The sequence below is a fragment of the Natrix helvetica genome (assembly GCF_964273705.1).
Source record: "Natrix helvetica genome assembly, chromosome: Z".
In the NCBI taxonomy this organism is placed as follows: domain Eukaryota; kingdom Metazoa; phylum Chordata; class Lepidosauria; order Squamata; family Natricidae; genus Natrix; species Natrix helvetica.
In genome coordinates, this window is record NC_138554.1 from 26,482,603 (window position 1) to 26,501,314 (window position 18,712).

An 18,712-nucleotide genomic window follows, 5' to 3' on the forward strand; every position below is an offset into this window, starting at 1 on the left:
ACTAACTATCCCGCTTGGTTAGCTTTTAGCGATCTCAGTCCAACCTTGTGCATTTACGCAAAGGAAAATCCAACATTTTTAAAATTGAAATTCATTGTGCTGCCCCCTATCGGCAATGCCGGAGGATTAAAGTCTTTCTTCAAACGGGGCGGGGCCTCCTCCGCCTCGCACGATCCCTTACCTCGCATCGCACGATCGCTTTACTTTCGCCCCTTCCTTTAGAGAGGAACGACGGCACCGGGGTCACGTGACCCACCAAGCTGCGGAGGGGGATTATGCCCTTACATGTATTTGCTACAAAAACCATTCTGCGCATGAGCTGACTGAAGTTTGCGCTGTTGCTTTTACCCGCCTCCCTTCTCCCTACCTTCCCTCCATCGGCTCTTCAAGCCGGCAACCAGAGAAGAGGATGTCACAGCTTCAGCCCGCCTCTCTCTCTCTCGGGTGCCGTTCGCTGCATCGTCACGTGACCGGCAATGACCCTCTCCCTTTCTCCGCGTTGCTTTTCCTCCCGCCCCCCTCACTTTTTTAAAAAAAAAATCCTCCTGTCCCCCTGCCGGCCGCTGGATCACGTGACTCTATAAAGCGGGTTGCCGCCTTGAGTCGGGCACAGCTGAGTAGAGTGGAGCGATGGCGGCGGCAGCGGCGGGTCCCGGGAGGGAGCGGGAGCTCCCGCCTCGCATGGAGGGTGAGCGTGCCGGGGCTCGGGGAGCAGGGAAGGCGGGGCGCGGCAGCCGGGCCAGCCTGTCGGAGGCTGAACGCCAAAAGCACGCGCGAGCTGCCTCTCCGAAGACGAGGGCATGCCCGGGCATGAAGATTTCCATGGCTCCCTTCGCCCTTTAGCCTGAGCGCCTCGATGCTGCTCCTCTCCTAAGGAGATCGGCTCCGACAGTCTCCCTCCCCACCCAGCCAGTCCCCCCCATTGCCTCTGCTTGGCGGAGGGCTGCAATCTCTCCGGGCTGAGGAAGGGCAGGGCCGTGGGCATGTTTTGTTTGTGTCCGTGCGACAACCCTGCCAGGTAGGTTCAGGTGGCGGGCAAAGAAAAAAGACAAAAACCCTCGGCTGCCTTTGGGCTTCTCCTGCTTCCTCCTTGAGAATCTCGGGGTGCTTTCCATCTATGGGAGGCTTTACACTTGATGAAGTGATGCCTTGCCTCGGGGCGACTAAATCAGAATAAGGATTTCGAAACGACAATAGGGGAACCTATCCTAGCAGGAGAGAGTTATTTAGCGCTCCAAAGATGCTGAGCCGGGATTCCGATGACGATCTGGTCATTGATGATTTAGATTTCTTAAAACCACCCGACTCGAGAGCAACTCTTGATTCAGATTAAAAACAAAACCACAGTGCATTAACAATTCCGATGAGGATCTGGCTGACGATTTTTAGATTTCTAAAGGCACCCGACCTGAAAGCAACTCTGGTTCAAATTGAAAACAAACCACAGTGCATTAATACACACACATCCACCCCATGGAGGAGGAGGATGAAGGAATAGGAATAGATGTATTACCAAGAACAAATCCAGATTATTTGCAAGAGTGGGGAAAAGCCCGTTTCAAAGACAGCAGAGTTGGCGGTGTTCAAATCTCTGGGTGGTGGGAGTGGGTGATGCCAGGGCAGATTTCAGGTGCTGCAACCGAGTTGGAAATGTTTGAAAAGGTTCTCTGCACCGTCTTTTCTTGTTAAAATTGTTGTAATAACGATATTTCAAGTGGCTGGTGCACAAAGGAACACAATAAGTTCCCCAAAATCAAAGCCACAACAAAACATTGAAACGTGAGATGGCAATAGATGCTAGCATCAAAGTAGAAACTGAAAATCTATATAAGGGCAGTGTCTTCAGGAAGTTAATTAAAATGTCACCAAATCAGCACAGAAACTTTTGAATTCTTAACAAATAAAGTGAGGAAAAGCGAGAAATTGGTATTGTAGTGAAGCTGTGGAGTATATTCCAGGTGTTTCTAGATGATTTTATTGGGCTAAGCTTTCCCGTTCTTAAATGTGCAAATGCTCCAAATTTATTCCAACTGTAATACATTCATTCTTTAAAACTGTTACTTGTGTCCTTCCCTCTCTCTCTCCCACACACAACACACACACACACACACACAAATAACTATCCAGTAATAAAGAGAAAGATGGAGTAGCTGTGCAATGCTTTTTAATAATAATGGGACTTTGGTGTCGGTCTCATAACCATAAGTTACAAAACATTCACATTCGGTTTTGCTTTTCACATAGATCTTTTAGAGTGAAGATTTAATATGTTTAAAGGATGATAGAGTTGATTTAAATAACTAGTTTAAGAATCATTACTTTCTTGTACTTCGATATAGAAATACATTTTTCAGTACTCTGGTACTTTTTGATTCAATTTCTGAAAAATGAAATTACTTTGGCATTTGATGCACATGGTTGTCTTATCTGGAGATTCAAAACTATTCTGAAGTGACTCTATGGTGTGCCGTCTCAATAGGATTTAATCCCTACATTTTCTCCAGCAGAACTCAGAAATTTATTTTAGGAAACTGTTTGCCCACCACCCCTTCTTCCTCCTGTCCAAGTCTTTTCCATTTCCCCTCCCTCCATCTTTGTCTTCTCAGTTTTACAAAGACAGATAAAAATGGTGTATCTTTCCAAACAAGGTCAATCAATTGATTACCATTAACCAATATGCTGATGAAATATAATTCAAAATTCAAATGAATATTGATATTGATGTGTTCAAATTAAATAAGACCTCAATAACATTTTAAAATGAGATTTAATTAAGATCCTCATTTTTAAAGAAAAACAGTTATCCATCTTGATTGCCTGTTTACATGGTTTGACACTTTGGTAGCTGTCCTGTTAATTTAGATCATATAGTTTAGTCCTTGAAATATATTTGTTTATTTTTGCCTATATTTCCAAATTTGAGAAAACAAAGAGAAAAAATATTCTCAATTTTTAGGCAAAACACAGAGATCCTTTGGTAGGCAGAAATCAAAACTAGCAAAATAATTTTTTAATAATATTGAAGTTTATCTGAAGTACTAAATTTTAGAAATGTATTTAATAATTTGCTATTGTATTTTTTGACAATAAAATTCATTTCTTCATCAAAATTGATATATGAATTGGATTTGTTTTTCTCTAGCCATTGATATGGGTGTCGTAGTTCTTGCTGTGGCCCTTTGTGTTTTTTATTTATTTTTTGTTATAACCTGTATTGGATTTTTTGTTGTTGTTATGGGTTTGTTTCTTTTGACTTTTAATTTTGTTAGCTGCCCAGAATCTCTGTTGAGAAATGAGCAGCCATGTAAATAAATGAATGTTCCTAGCTATAGATATTGGTGCTAACATGTATTAAGTACCTAGTTAATTCTTTAAACTTAAAAAGACCAGGCTTAATCAGATTAAATAATAGTGATTCCAAATCATAATTTTTTTGGCCACAACAGAAATCTAAAAGCTACTTAGGAGCCAGAGGGGATGTTGCTTAGGGAATTCTAGGAGTTGAAGTCCACACATCTTAAAAGTTGTAATTAAATTGAGAAACACTTCTAGATTATTGTTCAGAGGAATATAGCCTCTGGAAATATTTCTGTTTGGCTCTCTGGATGATAATTGTCTCTAGAAGTTCCTTCTGTAAATCTGTCTCATTACTTTATCAAAATCAAGTTAGTGATCATTATGTAAAGGACAAGTCCCTGCTTGTTAGCAACTTACAATCTAAATTTAGATCAGGAGGGTTGAAAAAGGCACAAGGTATAAATGTGGAAAAAAAAACAGGGAGACATAACCTGCAGCATGTTTTATGTGGTTCTAGGCACTAGAGATGGCATTGAAATTTCAGAAAAATGCAGTTTTACTCTGGTGTAAAACCCATTTTTAATTGGCGCATTTTGGGGGAGGTGAATGGGGGACAAGGATGTATTACTCTGTCAGACAAAGATTCTTTCTAGATCACATTCTTTGCTGATCATGGGGAAGTGTTGACAGAATAGAAAACATGGGAGGTAGGAACATGTATGTGCAAAGATTTGAGAATACAGACAAATGTTAAGGGGAAAATGGCTAAGTAAGTACTGAGCATTTTGTGAACCTGGCATCACTGCTAACCTATATATCTACTTTAGCCATGCCGAGCATATTTTAAAAACAAGTTTCATTTTCACATTGCTCTAACATCAGGTATACCAAAGGTATTTTGTCAGACAAATTAATAACAAATATAGGTACAGGTAGGCTTCAACGTTCAATTGTCCACTTAGTGACTGTTCCAAATTGTGATGGACCTCCCCAAGGCTACTTACAATCTTGGGTCCCTTTATTAGTTCTATGGAGAGTCCAAAAATAATGAACTGATACTTGAAGCAATCACATAAGTATGCTGCTTGGTAAATAATTAGTCATGATAAGACTGTCGAAAGGAAATGGGTGGCATGTCACAGAAATGAAAAAGGAAATTGGTTGTATTTTCTAGAACTGATGAAGGAAGAACTTGATTTTCTTTATCATTTTTTATTGACATTTGCAATGGGTAAATTTCAGGCAGTGCTAAAGGGGTTTCTTGGCTAAAAGATGAGTCAACCATGTTGACATGAGTAAGAGTATGTACAAAGGTTCACATGCTGCTCTGTAAGTTTGCTTCTTAGTTTCTGTTCATCATTCTCTCAGTTTCTGTTCATCAGTCATCCGTTCCATCTCCTTGGACACTGCAAGATTTACCACCCTGTCTCCAGTAGATGAAAACCCACAGGGAAGGTGAAGAAACCACTCTAGACAATGCATAACCCATTCCATTGTCCAGGAACTCTGACTCTTAGGTTCTTCCTAATGTCTAATCTGTATCTACATCCTTGGAAGATTCATCCCATTAGCTTTGCTTTACCCTCCGGAGCAAGGGAGAATCGTCCTAACCCTAACCCTCTACAACAGGCTGTCAAACTCAATGCCCGTGGGCGGGTACAGGGTACTTAGATCTGGCCCATGGGGCCTCCCTAGAGGCCTGCGGTGCCTCAGCCAGCAAAAATAGAGCTCGTACAGGCCACGCTCTGGTTTCTGCTGGCAGAGCGCTCGGGCCACCACACGCATCTCCAACACGAGTGAGTTGGAATCCCCCCCCCCAAGGTCAAACTCAACCCTGATGCGGCCCTCAATGAAATCGAGTTTGACACCTCTGCTCTACAACAACCCTTTGGTCATTTTGGAAGGGTATGACAATCCTTCGGATATTTAAGGATGGCTAGCATGCCCCTTCTCAGTCTTTTCTTCTCCAACCTAAACATGCCTAGTTCTTTTAACCATTCCTTATAGGATTAATTCGTTTTCCAGATCTTTCATTGTCCTGGTAGTTATTCTCTAGACTTATTTCTGTTGATCAAGCGCAGGACTCAGTACAATACTCTTAAGGCCTGACCAAGGCAGAGCAGAAAAGGACAATTACTTCCTGTGAGCTGGACTCTACGCTCCTCTTGATGCTTTTCAAGAGGTTGTTGGCCTCCTTTCAGCTGCATTACACTTTTCAAGAGGTTGTTGGCCTCCTTTCAGCTGCATTACACTATTGGAATAGGTTGATCTTGTGGTTCATTATTACATCTAAGTACCTCTTACCTGTGCCCTTCCTGAACCAGATTTACCTTATCCTGTACATACTTCTCTCGTTTTCCTTATCTAGTTCTGTAGTCTTACATTTCCCGCTACAGGTAGACCATGGCTTAGCACAGTTCATTTAGTGACCAACCAAAGGGCACTGAAAAAAATGACTCGCGACTATTTTTCATACTTACGGCCATTGCAGCATCCCAGTGGTCACATTATCGTAATTCAGATGCTTGGCAACTGGCTCGTATTTTTGACGCTTGCAGTGTCCCAGGGTCATGTGATCTTCTTTTGTGACCTCCTGAGAAGCAAAGTCAATGGGGAAGCCAGATTCATTTAATAATTGTGTTACTAACTTAACCATTGTACTGATTCATTTCATACCTGTGTCGTAACAACCGTCTCGCTTAGCAAGATACGTTTTGGGCTCAAATGTGTTCGTACGTCAAGGACTACCTGTACTTATTTTTAATCTACTTGTACTGGCCTGCTATTCTAGCCTAAGTCTTTTTGTATTTTTCCACTGTACTCCCTAATATTAGTTGTTGCCATTTATTAGGCATGTCTTAACAAAACATATAAACTATGTTATAATAACGGCACGTGGCCCATAGTGCTATTGTGCCAGTCAATTGATTTCTGCCATTCGCTGAGCAAGATGTGATGACAGACCGTAATAGGGATTAGATGAGTCATAGACAATGGAAGGGGATGCGGTGGCTCAGTGGCTAAGATGCTGAGCTTGTTGATCAGAAAGGTCGGCAGTTTGGTGGTTCGAATCCCTAGTGCCACGTGACAGAGTGAGCTCCCGTTACTTATCCCAGCTTCTGCCAACCTAGCAGTTCGACAGCACGTAAAAATGCAAGTAGAAAAATAGGAACCATCTTTGGTGGGAAGGTAACAGCGTTCCGTGCGCCTTTGGCATATAGTCATGCCGGCCACATGACTATGGAGACGTCTTCGGACAGCGCTGGCTCTTCGGTTTGAAACAGAGATGAGCATCACCCCCTAGAGTCGGGAATCACTAGCACGTGTGCGAGGGGAACCTTTACCTTTACCTTAGAGAATAGAAATTCTTTATATCCTGGGAGTGAGATTCCAGTACAGGCAGTTGAGCCCAGAATTTCCATTATTAAGTGAGGCAGTTAAGTGAGTTTTGTTTCATTTTATGACCTTTTTGTCATGGTTGTTCAGTGAATCATTATAGTTGTTAAGTGAATTGTGCTGTCGTTAAACGAGTGTGACTTCCCCCATTGACTTTGCTCGTCAGAAACTGCCTAGGATGGTAGCAAATGACAATCCCAGCGTACTGCAACCATCTTATATGTACGCCGATGAGCAAGCACCTGAAGTTCGATTGTGTGACTCTGGGGAGGCTGCAATGGTCATAAGTGTAAGAACTGGTCACAAGTCACTTTTTTCCATTCCATTCTAATTTTGAATGGTCATTAAACAAAAATATTTGTAAATCAAGGACTACGTGTAGTTCAATGATGTGTAGCAGGATGCTGGGCAGGGCAAAGTTCAGATCTTAATTAACTAGACTGTTTTGATACTAGAGGCCTCCTCATAACTCATGTGTTCTTCTCCCTTTCAGGTACAAGTTCGGATCAAATCCTTCAGACAGGAACCATTCTTCTCAAAAGGTGAATTCTGTATCTTCAGCAAATATCTAGACCAGGGTTTCTCAACCTTGATGAGGTTATGTGGAAGTCGAAGTTGCTATGGTTGAAAAGCTAAGGTTGAGAAGTACTACTCTAGAGCAGGAGTCACTAACCTTTCGGACCTCAGGAACCACTAAATTCATAATTTTAAATCCTGCGGACCATTAATATGATCTGCCTAATGTCCAGATGGGTGGGCGTGGCTAGGTGGTCATGTGACTGGGTGGGCATGGCCAACTCGATGTGACTCATGTCGAGGGGCGCCTCGCCAGCCTCTACTCACCACTCCTCGCCTCCCCACCTGGGCTCCTTAGCGCCCCACCAGGAAGCAGTTGTTGGAGCTCAGCAGCCACCATGAGAAAGAGTTGGCAAAACAGCTGGCTCAGTTCAAATTGGGTCTGACCAAGAAGGAGGCTCAGCAGAAGCACCTCACTATGAGCATAGGTTTTCCAAGCAGAGGGAAGACCTGTGGGGGTGCAAGGCCAGGTATCAGCGCCTGGAGGCTCAGCGGGCTGAGATGGTCAGCCAGTTCCAGGCCATGATGCAGTTCCACTGCAACAAGGCCCTCCGACTCTTTGCCATCAGTGGCACTTCCCTTTAGTCTTCTCCCAAAGCCCCGCACCAGGAGGCTGAAGCAGAGCCCAAGTCGGAATTTCTGCCCCCCTCTGACCCACACAAAAAGACACTGAAGGGGGAGACTCTCTGCAGCAACACAAATGTTCATTGCATGTATCCATCCCAGGGGGCGTAGTTTGAGGACCCCTGATTTAGTGCAATATAAAAAATGCAAATAATTTTTCTGCAGACCACCAAAATTTTCTCACGGACCACCAGTTGGTGACTGCTGCTCTAGAGGCATATAGTCCCCCTCTTGGCGGGGCTAGCAATAAAGTCAAGACTTTGAGCTGTCGATTCTTCTGCCAAGATCTGCAATGACAGAGCTAGTTGAGATTTCGGGTTGAAAATTCTCGTATGATTAATTTTATTTTACTGGGATTCTGTTTCAGCTTTATCAGGGATCGGGTACAATGCTGTGGAGATTCAGAGCGCATTGAGGTGACCATGGCAGAGCTGGAAGATCCAGAGGCTCAGGCTTGTAATTCCAATACCAAATCGCTTAGTGACTGCCTGCGCCGGATTGGAGATGAGCTGGATGGAAACACGGAACTGCAGAGGTAACATGATCAGTGTTTGTTGTGCCACCACTGCAGCCATTATTTCTTCCTTAGAAGATCTAAATTGTTATTTGCAGTCCCATTATTCACGAGCACTTCTAAACAACAGTTGGGGGGGGGGGGAGAACTATAGGGAGACTTTTACTTACAATGCAGTGGAGCCCGGAATTCCATCGTACGTCACAACGGTCATAAGTTCAGGCACCCATCTGACTGACCCAATTTTATGATATATTTTATGGGAGTTGTAGCCCATTGTCCCATTTTTTAAATCATTATTACATACATTGTCCATAATGGGCAGAATTTGCCAGAAACTGGAAATAAAATATTGGAGGTGGTGACCCTTTGAGAGCTGTATGCAACAAAATTTCATTTTAATGTATGCCGATTACTATACATTCAAAGTGACAATAAGGTTATTCTTTCTCTCTCTCTCCCTCTCTTCTCTTGCAAAATGCACATGTGCGCGCGTACACACGCTCATTCGTGGTCACAAGACCATAGGAAGCTGCAAATGGTCATAAATATGGACCAGTTACGAAGCACCCAAAATATAATCACATGGCAGCTGGGTGTGTCTGTGCTGACATTGGAACTTTGAAATCAGGGTCATAAGTACCTTTTGGAGGGCAGTATAGCTTCGAACAATTAGTCAAGGAATACCTGTTGTATAAAATCCCCAGAGTTCAGATATATATCTGCTATTAGTCTTCTGCCTAAAAGAAGTAAGCTTTGCATTCATATAGTTATTGCTTTTCTGTCTGCTGTTAATCCCTTTGTCACCTCTGTATAATCTTGAACTGATTAAATCAATCAATTAGTTTTATTTATATTTAAGCACCGCAGTTTGCAGAGCATTTGCACAGTAAACATTAAATTAAAGCCTATATCATTGGCTACGTAAGTTGTTCAAATGCCACGTAAATTGTTACAGAACATTGTAGTCTAACAAATCCTATACAGAGTACAGATACGCTTGGGCAATTTTTAAAATAATTGTATTAATAATTTTTGATAGGAGCACCCAAGCCAAAACAAATGCCATGTGGAATTGCTCTGGATTTGAGTATTGCAAGGCAGGGGTAACAGGACTAAGAGTACTATGCATCCACTTCATATTGCCAGTTTGATGCTAATTGAGCCTGGGAGTTCCTTACAGGAAAGTTGACTTAATTGGATAATGCAATTTATAATTACCTGATTCTTTGCATACAGAGCTTTTATTGGAAGGGAATTGTAGTCCCAGCACTTTAGGAAGGTGTCTGGGTAGTAAAAGCGAGATGGGGGGGTGGGGAGACAGTTTGGCCTAGTGCCGTGATGGCGAACCTATGGCACGCGTGCCCCAAGTGACACTCGGAGCCATATCTGAGGGCACGTGAGGCGTTGCCCTGTGTCAGCTCAGGCGCACATGTATATGCTGGCCAGCTGATTTTCTGGACTTCCAGAGGCCGGGGGAGGCCGTTTTCGCCCTCCCTAGGCTTCAGGAGGCTTTCCTGAAGCCTGGGGAGGGCGAAAAACGGTCCAATGGGCAAACCGAACTTCAGGTAGCTGTTTTTCACCATCCACAGGCTCCAGAGCCTTTCCTGAAGCCTGGGGAGGGCGAAAAATGGCCCAACAGGCCTACCGTAAGTCCGGAGGCTTCAGTGAGGCCTGGGCACATGCACTGGGGGGGGGGCGGAGCGCAGGGGGGGCACGGGGTGTGTGTGTCCGCACATGTACGGGGGAGGGCATTGCATTATAGGTGTGGGCACACCCACGCGTGCTATTATTGGTACCCGAGCAGAAAAACATTTGCCATTACTGGTCTAGTGGTTAAAGCAGCAGGTTAGAAAGCATAAGACAGGGGTGTCCAAACTTAGGAACTTTAAGACTTGTGGACTTCAACTCCCAGAATTCCCCAGCCAGCATGGCTGGCTGGGGAATTCTGGGAGTTGAAGTCCACAAGTCTTAAAGTTCCCAAGTTTGGACACCCCTGGCATAAGACAATGAGTTCAAGTCCCGCTTTAGCCATGAAAGCCAGCTGGGTGACTTTGGGCCAGTCACTCTCTCTCAGCCCAACCCATTTCACAAGGTTGTTGTTGTCGTGGGGAAAATGGGAGGAGGAAGGTGTGTTGGATATGTTCGCTGCCTTGAGTTATTTGTGAAAATAATGAAGGCGGCATACAAATAAATGAATAAATAAATAATAGCTGCCTATTTCTGTTCAGCTTGACAACTCCCTCATTTTCTGCTTCCAGGTCTAGTGAATTTCTTACAAATGACTTCAAAGAGCTTAGCTTTACAGGAGGCCAAAATGTAACTCTGCTTGGATCATTTTAAAAAAAACCTGCATTGTATTAGATTCACTGAGCTTATCCCAATGTTTGACTGTCTCTAATTTAGACTGGTGTTTTGTTTTGGTTTTTTTGCTGCACCCTCCAGGATGATAGAACAAGTTCAGATGTACCCCCCCAAGGAAGTTTTTTTTCGAGTGGCAGCCGAGATGTTCTCAGACGGTGCTTTTAACTGGGGCCGTGTGGTGGCATTGTTTTATTTTGCATGCAAGTTGGTCCTAAAAGTAAGTATGACATTTCTAAAGGTAAAAGTTCCCCTCACACGTATGTGCTAGTCATTCCCGACTCTAGGGGGCAGTTCAGGGTTGGGTTCCTGTACCAGTTGGTACCAGCTTCACGCGCACTTTGCTTGCGCGCTGCTTGTTTCACTCACCCGTGCAGCTGCCGCACTTTGCTTACGCACATGCAGTTGACTGTAATTTGTTCTGCGCATGCGCAGAAACATTCTGGCAATGGCAGGAGACCAGGGAACCAGTTCTGGGCTGTGGCCAGCCCAGGTTACGACCCAGGCCGAATCACCACTACCAGTTCAGCCAAACCAAGCCGAACCAGGAGCAACCCACTTCTGTGGCAGTGTTGATCTCCATTTCTAAGCCAAAGAGCCAGCGCTGTCCGAAGACGTCTCCATAGTCATGTGGCCGGCATGAGTAAACGCCGAAGGCGCACAGAACGCTGTTACCTTCCCACCAAAGGTGGTTCCTATTTTTTCTACTTGCATTTTTACATGCTTTTGAACTGCTAGGTTGGCAGAAGCTGGGACAAGTAACGGGAGCTCACTCCATTATGCGGCACTAGGGATTCGAACCACTGAACTGCCGACCATTCTGATTGACAAGCTCAGTGTCTTAACCACTGAGCTACCACGTCCCATCATGTCATTTCTAGTCTTCCCCTTTTTCAGACACCCTTACCAGTTGCTGTTCATTTTTAGCTTCGTTTTTCATGGACTTCTCCCCATTTTGGCTGTTTTCAATAACTATTTTTTCTTTCTTTCTCCGTTTTGTCATTTTTCAACAGGTAGTGTGCAGTAAATTACCAGAGCTCCTAAGGACTGTCATCAGCTGGACTATGGAATATATCCAGGAACATGTCCTGTCCTGGATCCAAGCCCAGGGAGGATGGGTGAGTTTACTTACTAGATTTTTTTTTAATCCCAGCTTTATTACTTTATAAGTAACTCAAGGCAGCAAATATACATAATACTCCTTCCTCCTCCTGTTTTCCCCACAACAAGCCTTGAGATGAGTTGGGCTGAGAGAAAGTGATTGCGCAAGTTCATATAGTCAGCTTTCATGCCTAAAACAGCACTAGAACTCACAGTCTCCTGGTGGCTGGCCCAAAGTCACCCAGCCAATTTTCATGCCTAAAACAGCACTAGAACTCACAGTCTCCTGGTGGCTGGCCCAAAGTCACCCAACCAGCTTTCATGCCTAAAACAGCACTAGAACTCACAGTCTCCTGGTGGCTGGCCCAAAGTCACCCAACCAGCTTTCATGCCTAAAACAGCACTAGAACACACAGTCTCCTGGTGGCTGGCCCAAAGTCACCCAGCCAATTTTCATACCTAAGGTGGAACTAGAACTCAGAGAGTCCTGGTTTCTAGGCCAGCACCTTAACCACTATACCAAGCTGGCTCTCATTTAAAGTGTAAATGTCATTTAAAGTCACTTAGAGTTTAAAGGAACTTTACATTGACTTCCTTCAGATTAGAAAACCATTATCAAAGAGGTGAGCAGATTTCAGTTTTTTAATACCAAAGCTCCAGGGCCCACAAACTAAAGCTTTGTGCAGTATTGTTAATTCTGAGGGCAAGCATATATTGACAATTATTTTTGCTTGGCCCACTGAGCTAAGATTTACTTAACTGTATGTTTTAGTAATCCACAGTTTTGAGTGTGTACAGTACACTAAGCCATATACTATGGTTTTAAAAGTTATTGAATTCCTACAGACTGAGCCAAGGAACAAACACGGTGGCTCAGTGGCTAAGACACTGAAAGTTTGGCAGGTCAAATCCCTAGTGCCGCATAACGGAGAGAGCTCCCATTACTTGCCCCAGCTTCTGCCAACCTAGCAGTTCGAAAGCATGTAAAAATGCAATAGAAAAATAGGGACCACCTTTGGTGGGAAAGTAGCAGTGTTCCGTGCGTCTTCAGTATTTAGTCATGCTGGCCACATGACCACGGAGACATTTTCTGACCGCCCCCTAGAGTCAGAAACGACTAGCACACACGTTTACATTTACCTTACAGACTAAGCCAAAGCCAGACAAATCACACGGTGGTTTAGCATGTGGTGAGAACTGGTCACATTGATGTTAGTAGTTCACTCAGGAATAGAGGCTGTCAAATAATTAAATTCCTTTTTATATTTAACCAAAAAAAAAGAGGGAAGATGTGAAGTGTGAAGTGTTCTTAAAGCTCCTTACTATCTCCTTTATGTGTTTTCTCCCAGCTGAACAATTCCTGAACATTTCTTGAGTTTACTCCATCCCAAAATGTTGATTCTGACCGGTGTGTGCGTGTGTGTGTCTGTGTGTGTGTTTTGGACAAATCAAGACCCTATTGCTGGATGTTTTGGAGGTGCTCTGTCTCAGCCCAGTCTTCTTCACAAAATTGCTGTGAAGATAGAAATGCAGGGATGTGGACTTTCATGGGGCAACTGTAAACATGACACTGTTATCTTGATGCTTGCATGGGAAATCCTCAACTTATGAATGTAATGGAGCCTGACCCTAAAGAGGCCAACCCAATTTTCACTCTTTTTTAAATTTGCGCAGTCATTAAGTAAATGCCATGGTCATGAAATGAATTGATTTTTTGCCCAAAAGTGGAAATAAATGAGAATTTTGAGCCTTGCAGTCACATACCTATAGGACACTTCAAATGGCCATCAAAGTGAGACGGTTGCCTAAGGGCCTGAAATGCAGTCACATGACTTGCGGCGGTCAGAACTTCAAAACCAGGTTGGTCAGTTCGTTTTTGAGGGTCCGTCATAAGTCACAGGTTATAAGACGAGGATTACCTGTATTGCTGTAACGTGTCTTCGTTTCACCATGAGATGTTTTTGTGTTCTCCCTCCCTTTGTTGTTTGTCCCTTCCAGGACGGCCTCCTCTCCTTTTTCGGCACTCCCACTTGGCAAACCATTGCTGTCTTTGCTGCGGGGGTCTTGACTGCCTCACTGACATTCTGGAAGATGTCTTAATCCTCAGCCTCCTCCGCAAGGAGGACCGTTTCATTAAAAGAACAAGTAGAGGAGGGGCAGGTTCCCCCCCCCCCCCACCATTTCTAAAACCAAGAAAGAAAATGTTTTAGGATTCCTTTTCAGACCAGTGATTTTTAAAACAAATGCTGTTGCTCATATTTGGTGCCTTTTTTTCAAAAAAGGTGCACACTTTTTTGTTTTGACGAGTGTGTACTTCTTGCTTGCTTTTTCCAATCAATCAGCCTCTTGGACTTAGAGGTCCGAAGATATTAAGATTCTATAGTTTTGAAACAATGACAGGGAACAAGGTTGAAGGATGCCAGTGATTTGTTCTCTTTGCCAGCAGCTTGTGAATAACTGCTGGATGTTTATACTGATTTTTGGAAGATTAATCCCAGATTTCTTCTGCCAGCAATCATAGCAGTGCATTTGCCCAGCATCCTCAGATTAGATGTTTTCTAAAGGGATCCGTGCAAACAAGTTTTGATACTTTATGTTTTTCTTTCCTCGAACAGAAACTGAATTTTGGCAATATCCTGAGAGAAAACCAAGTTCTCTCCTTACTAAACTTTGAATAAATTACACTTCTGCTAGTAAATCTTTTTTTTTTAAACAACCACAACAACAGATCACTGATCTGGTCACAATCAAAGTAGAGGAAGCATTTACGAGTCTTCTGCAACTATTGATATGTATAGGACTTTTGCGGCTGACTTTTTACACAAGAAGTGTATTGCTGGAAAATGAGAATTTGGAAGCCATCCTTTATTCTGCCAGATCTCTGTTTTTCTGCAGAAATGCTCTGAGGGACGCTAAATAGAAACATGTTCTAATCTAAATGGATCTGTCCCCAGTCCAAACAAACAGAAGGTGAGAAGAAAATGCTTTATAAAAGCAACATGTCTCCAGGTGGAACAAAGAAGACATAGGAAGATTGAGACGAAATGACTGGAAGATTCCCTTCCCTTTACTGCTTCATTCTGTCCTCATAGAAAATGACTTTTCACTTGCCTTGGAGATCTGAGTCAAGAAATGGAGAAGAGAATGCAAAGGGCTTCTCATCTATTTATTCTACAATATTTTTTTTCATTGCTCACTTCTTCTCCATTTCTATATTTTACCTCAGCCTTCCCCCCCCAATCTTGTGACCTCCGGAAGTTTCTCAGATAATATGCTGGCTGGGAATTCTGGAAGTTGCATTCTTAATCCATTTGGAGGGGGCCAAGTTGAGGGAACCTGTTGAATTGAATCACCCTTGGGGTTTCTTTAGTCTTTAGACTCAGCCAAATAAAAAAGAAATCTCCAGGAAATCCAGCCAATCATACGCTCTTCTGCCATGTCCTAGTAATTTGTATCTCATTATAGCTGTGATAACGGTTGAGACATTTGGCTGCATGTGACTATTGTGGGGCTATTTGCTTTTTTGGCTACATTACTTCTTTATTTTCATGTGTGTAATGGTAAACATTGTGACTGCAGATCTATGTGCAAAAGATGGAGCATCTGCATATAAGCCCCCAAAGTATGCCCACATATTGATACCCATCTTGGATTATTGATTTCACGTTGATATTTATTGGTGTGCAGGAAATATTTATCATTCTCAGATCAGGAATAGGAACTTGTGAATCCTCCAGATGGCATATGTAGCTCTGGTACTCTTCATTGGGTTAGACCAGGGATGGGAAACTATGGCACTTTTATGACTTATGGACTTCAAGTCCCAGAATTCCTGAGCCAGCTCTCAGCTCGTGAATACCGAGAGTTGGAAGTGCACAAGTCATGAAGGGGCCATAATTCCCCACCTCTGCATTAGACTATTGGTGTCTTTCACACACAGGTTAGTCGTAGCCCTGTTTGTACAATGCCCTGAGCAAGTAACCTCTGCTAGTGAGGGAGCATGTGCGCCAATTTGAACCCCCTAAAAAAAAAAAACAGCTCACTATGTTCTTCACTCACCAGAAGGTTGCCTGGTGCCTACCTTCAAATCGTGTTCTTCCAGGTCAAAGAAAGCCAAGGTACAAACATTGAGAATCCAGACGGTCCCATCCATCAGAAATCTTAGTTTAAAAAAATTAAAAAGCTGGCATGTAGGGTTTAAACTACACCCTCACACTCCGACTGCCGCTTGTGACTTCCTTCTCGGCATGTTTTGTGAGCAAAGCCAACATAAGCCATCATTTGATAGTGCTAGGACTGCCAGACATTGATAGGTGGCAACCATTAAGCAGGAGTCAGGGAATTCTTTCAGAGCATCCGTAGTGGCAAAGAAATGGTTGTGGCAAATAGTAGAGGATTTTTAAGGAGGTGGTTATCCAGTTCTTTTAACCTGGTTTTTCTCCATCCTCCTGCCAATTCCAAGTGGGGTATCCCTGCCAGGCTTCCTGATATAGTTGTACATTCTTCTGTCTGTTGTTGTGCTCAGTTTATATTATGGTAGCGCATCAAGCTAGGCTAACATCTGAGATCCGTTTAGTTATCCTTTGTAGATTTAGCCACTTAATGACCCTTCTATTCATCCAAGCACATTGGTTCAGCTGGATGCTACAAGTTGCGGCTGGAGAAATGAAATGAGAGATAAGGTTTAGGGGCAGTGAATGCAGTGGAGGCAGGAGTGGGTCAATATGAATTAATTGTACTTGAATAATTGTATTGGGGAGGGATTTTGTTACCTCAGGGGGTTGGGTTAGGGAGGGAATGAATTGCCATTAAGGGTTGGGCTTAGGTAGACTGGGCAAATTCCATTTTTCTCAGACGGGCCAGAAGCAGAACAATACATTAAAAAACAAACAAACATGGGTTTGTCAAGGCTGAGGCTTCTGTTGTAATTCTTTAAAGTATTTTGGGGTGCTGTGGATTTTCATAATATAATAATTTTGGAATTGTGAAGTAAAAGAGTCCAGGAGTGTGAATTAACTGGACTAGGGGTGGGTTGGATTGGGTTTATCTAGATCTTTGGCTTACTTTTTGTAGTGCTTTGCTATTTCAAGCTGTGAAAGGTTTTTTTCTTTCAAGATCTCTGGCTCTTTGAGGAGGTGTGGCTTATAGATAGCATGGCTGTGTTTTATGGCATTAGTTTGGGATTAGCAGGCAACAATGCTGCGGGATTTTTGGCCAGTTGGCTATTAATTGTCAATTGCGATTCAGTTATGCCTAAATCTGTGCTGTGTCACACTGGATTTGTACCTTCATATGGACGATGCTTTGTTTTTGTTCAGATGCTTGTTTTGCATCATGCTTCCCTTCCCCAAATGTATGGGGGACCCTTTTCATTGCACCAGCATGTTCAATTATTCGTTCGCCACCCAGTGGTAAAAGTACACGCATCTTGCATATGGGCAAGTAGCCAATTTGAAGCAAGTAGCAACAAATAACCCTGGGTGGATTGCCTCTGGGCGTCCACTTTTCTTAGCCAACAGTCTTCATGGATGGGCAAGTTCCGGAGGAACTGTTCACAGGACGCCCTCCTGCTCCATATCCCCTCAACTCAGCACAGGGCTCATGTGCTACATCAGTAGACTGTTGAGAAGAAGAATCAGGTCTTGGCCAAAAGTTCCTGTTCCAAAGCTCCAAGGTTAGCAAGAGGTAATGTTGATGTTTGCTCAGCCAGCTTAAGTTTTTCATCCTTTCCATCAGATTCACTTCATTTATTTGTTCAGGAGGCAATGAAGGAAGGAAACAATATTTGGAACTGTCAGCGGTGCGGGCAATTTAGACAGAACATAGCTAGCCTCAGTCTGGTATCTTTGCCTGCTTAATCATATATCCTAACAAGATGTCATGTTTTTAATCAGGAATTAAATTCTTGAATTATGTATATTTCTGGAGTTTGACATGTACCACAAGAGATCTGCAGGCCTGAGACACAGTGGCTGATATGGGCAGTAGCTGTGCCTCTTAAGGTTGGATCTGTCAATCAGTCACATTTGATTGTAAAGCCATTGTTAACATGCACCCAGGTTAGCTGTTCTACTGTTCAAGTTTATTCATGTCTGTATTTTCTATGCAATTGACCCTTCCCTTACTTAGGCAATAGTTTCTACACTTTTTTTAACAAAAACGTTTTTTTGAAAACTACCTTACCATTTTATATTTTTTTTAAAAAAAAAAATGTTTGATTCATCTTTAATCTGTCAATTGAAGTTACAATGGATTTTTTTGTTAGTGTGGAAATTAAAAATGAAAAAAAAATCTAATGTGCATGTTCCAGAGTTGTCTGTATAGAAATGATGGTGTAAGAAACGACAACTGATAACAAGGACATCCCTTCAGTAGATTTCAGAAAATGTGATTTTTGTGTCTTCAGCGATGTCGATGTTGTTCAGCATATGATGTGCATCAATTTTTCTAGGACCAAAAACTTAGTTATAATGTACATCTCTAGGTCTATTGTTGCAAAGAATAGTTGGAAGAAATGCCCAGTCTCATCCATACCTTCCTTATTTTTGCCAGGAGAGGCTACACATCCAATATTGGTGTATTCAATAAAGCACTGCTGACTGGGGGATTCTGGGAACTGAAATATACAGATACCACTTTATAATGTCTTGGTAAGGCCACACTTGGAATACTGCATCCAGTTTTGGTTGCCACTATGTAAAAAAGATTTCGCAGCTTTAAAACTTTCTGACTTCAATTTCCAGAATTTCTTAGCCAGCTGTGCTGTGGCTGTGGAATCCTGGGAGTTAAAGTCCCCTGGTCTTGCCAAGTTGCCAAGTTTGGAAACCCCTGAACTATTCCACA

General features: G+C 43.0%; 1 protein-coding gene across 1 annotated transcript; it reads left to right on the plus strand.

Moving 5' to 3' along the window:
- The first annotated feature begins 480 nt into the window (after positions 1–480).
- Positions 481–18,159, plus strand: BAX (BCL2 associated X, apoptosis regulator). Its single transcript, XM_081933193.1, has 6 exons — positions 481–688; positions 7,187–7,235; positions 8,261–8,428; positions 10,853–10,988; positions 11,782–11,886; positions 13,868–18,159. Exons 1-6 carry the CDS (start codon positions 631–633, stop codon positions 13,967–13,969), a joined length of 618 nt encoding a protein of 205 aa, XP_081789319.1. The 5' UTR covers positions 481–630; the 3' UTR covers positions 13,970–18,159.
- The last annotated feature ends 553 nt before the right edge of the window (positions 18,160–18,712 follow it).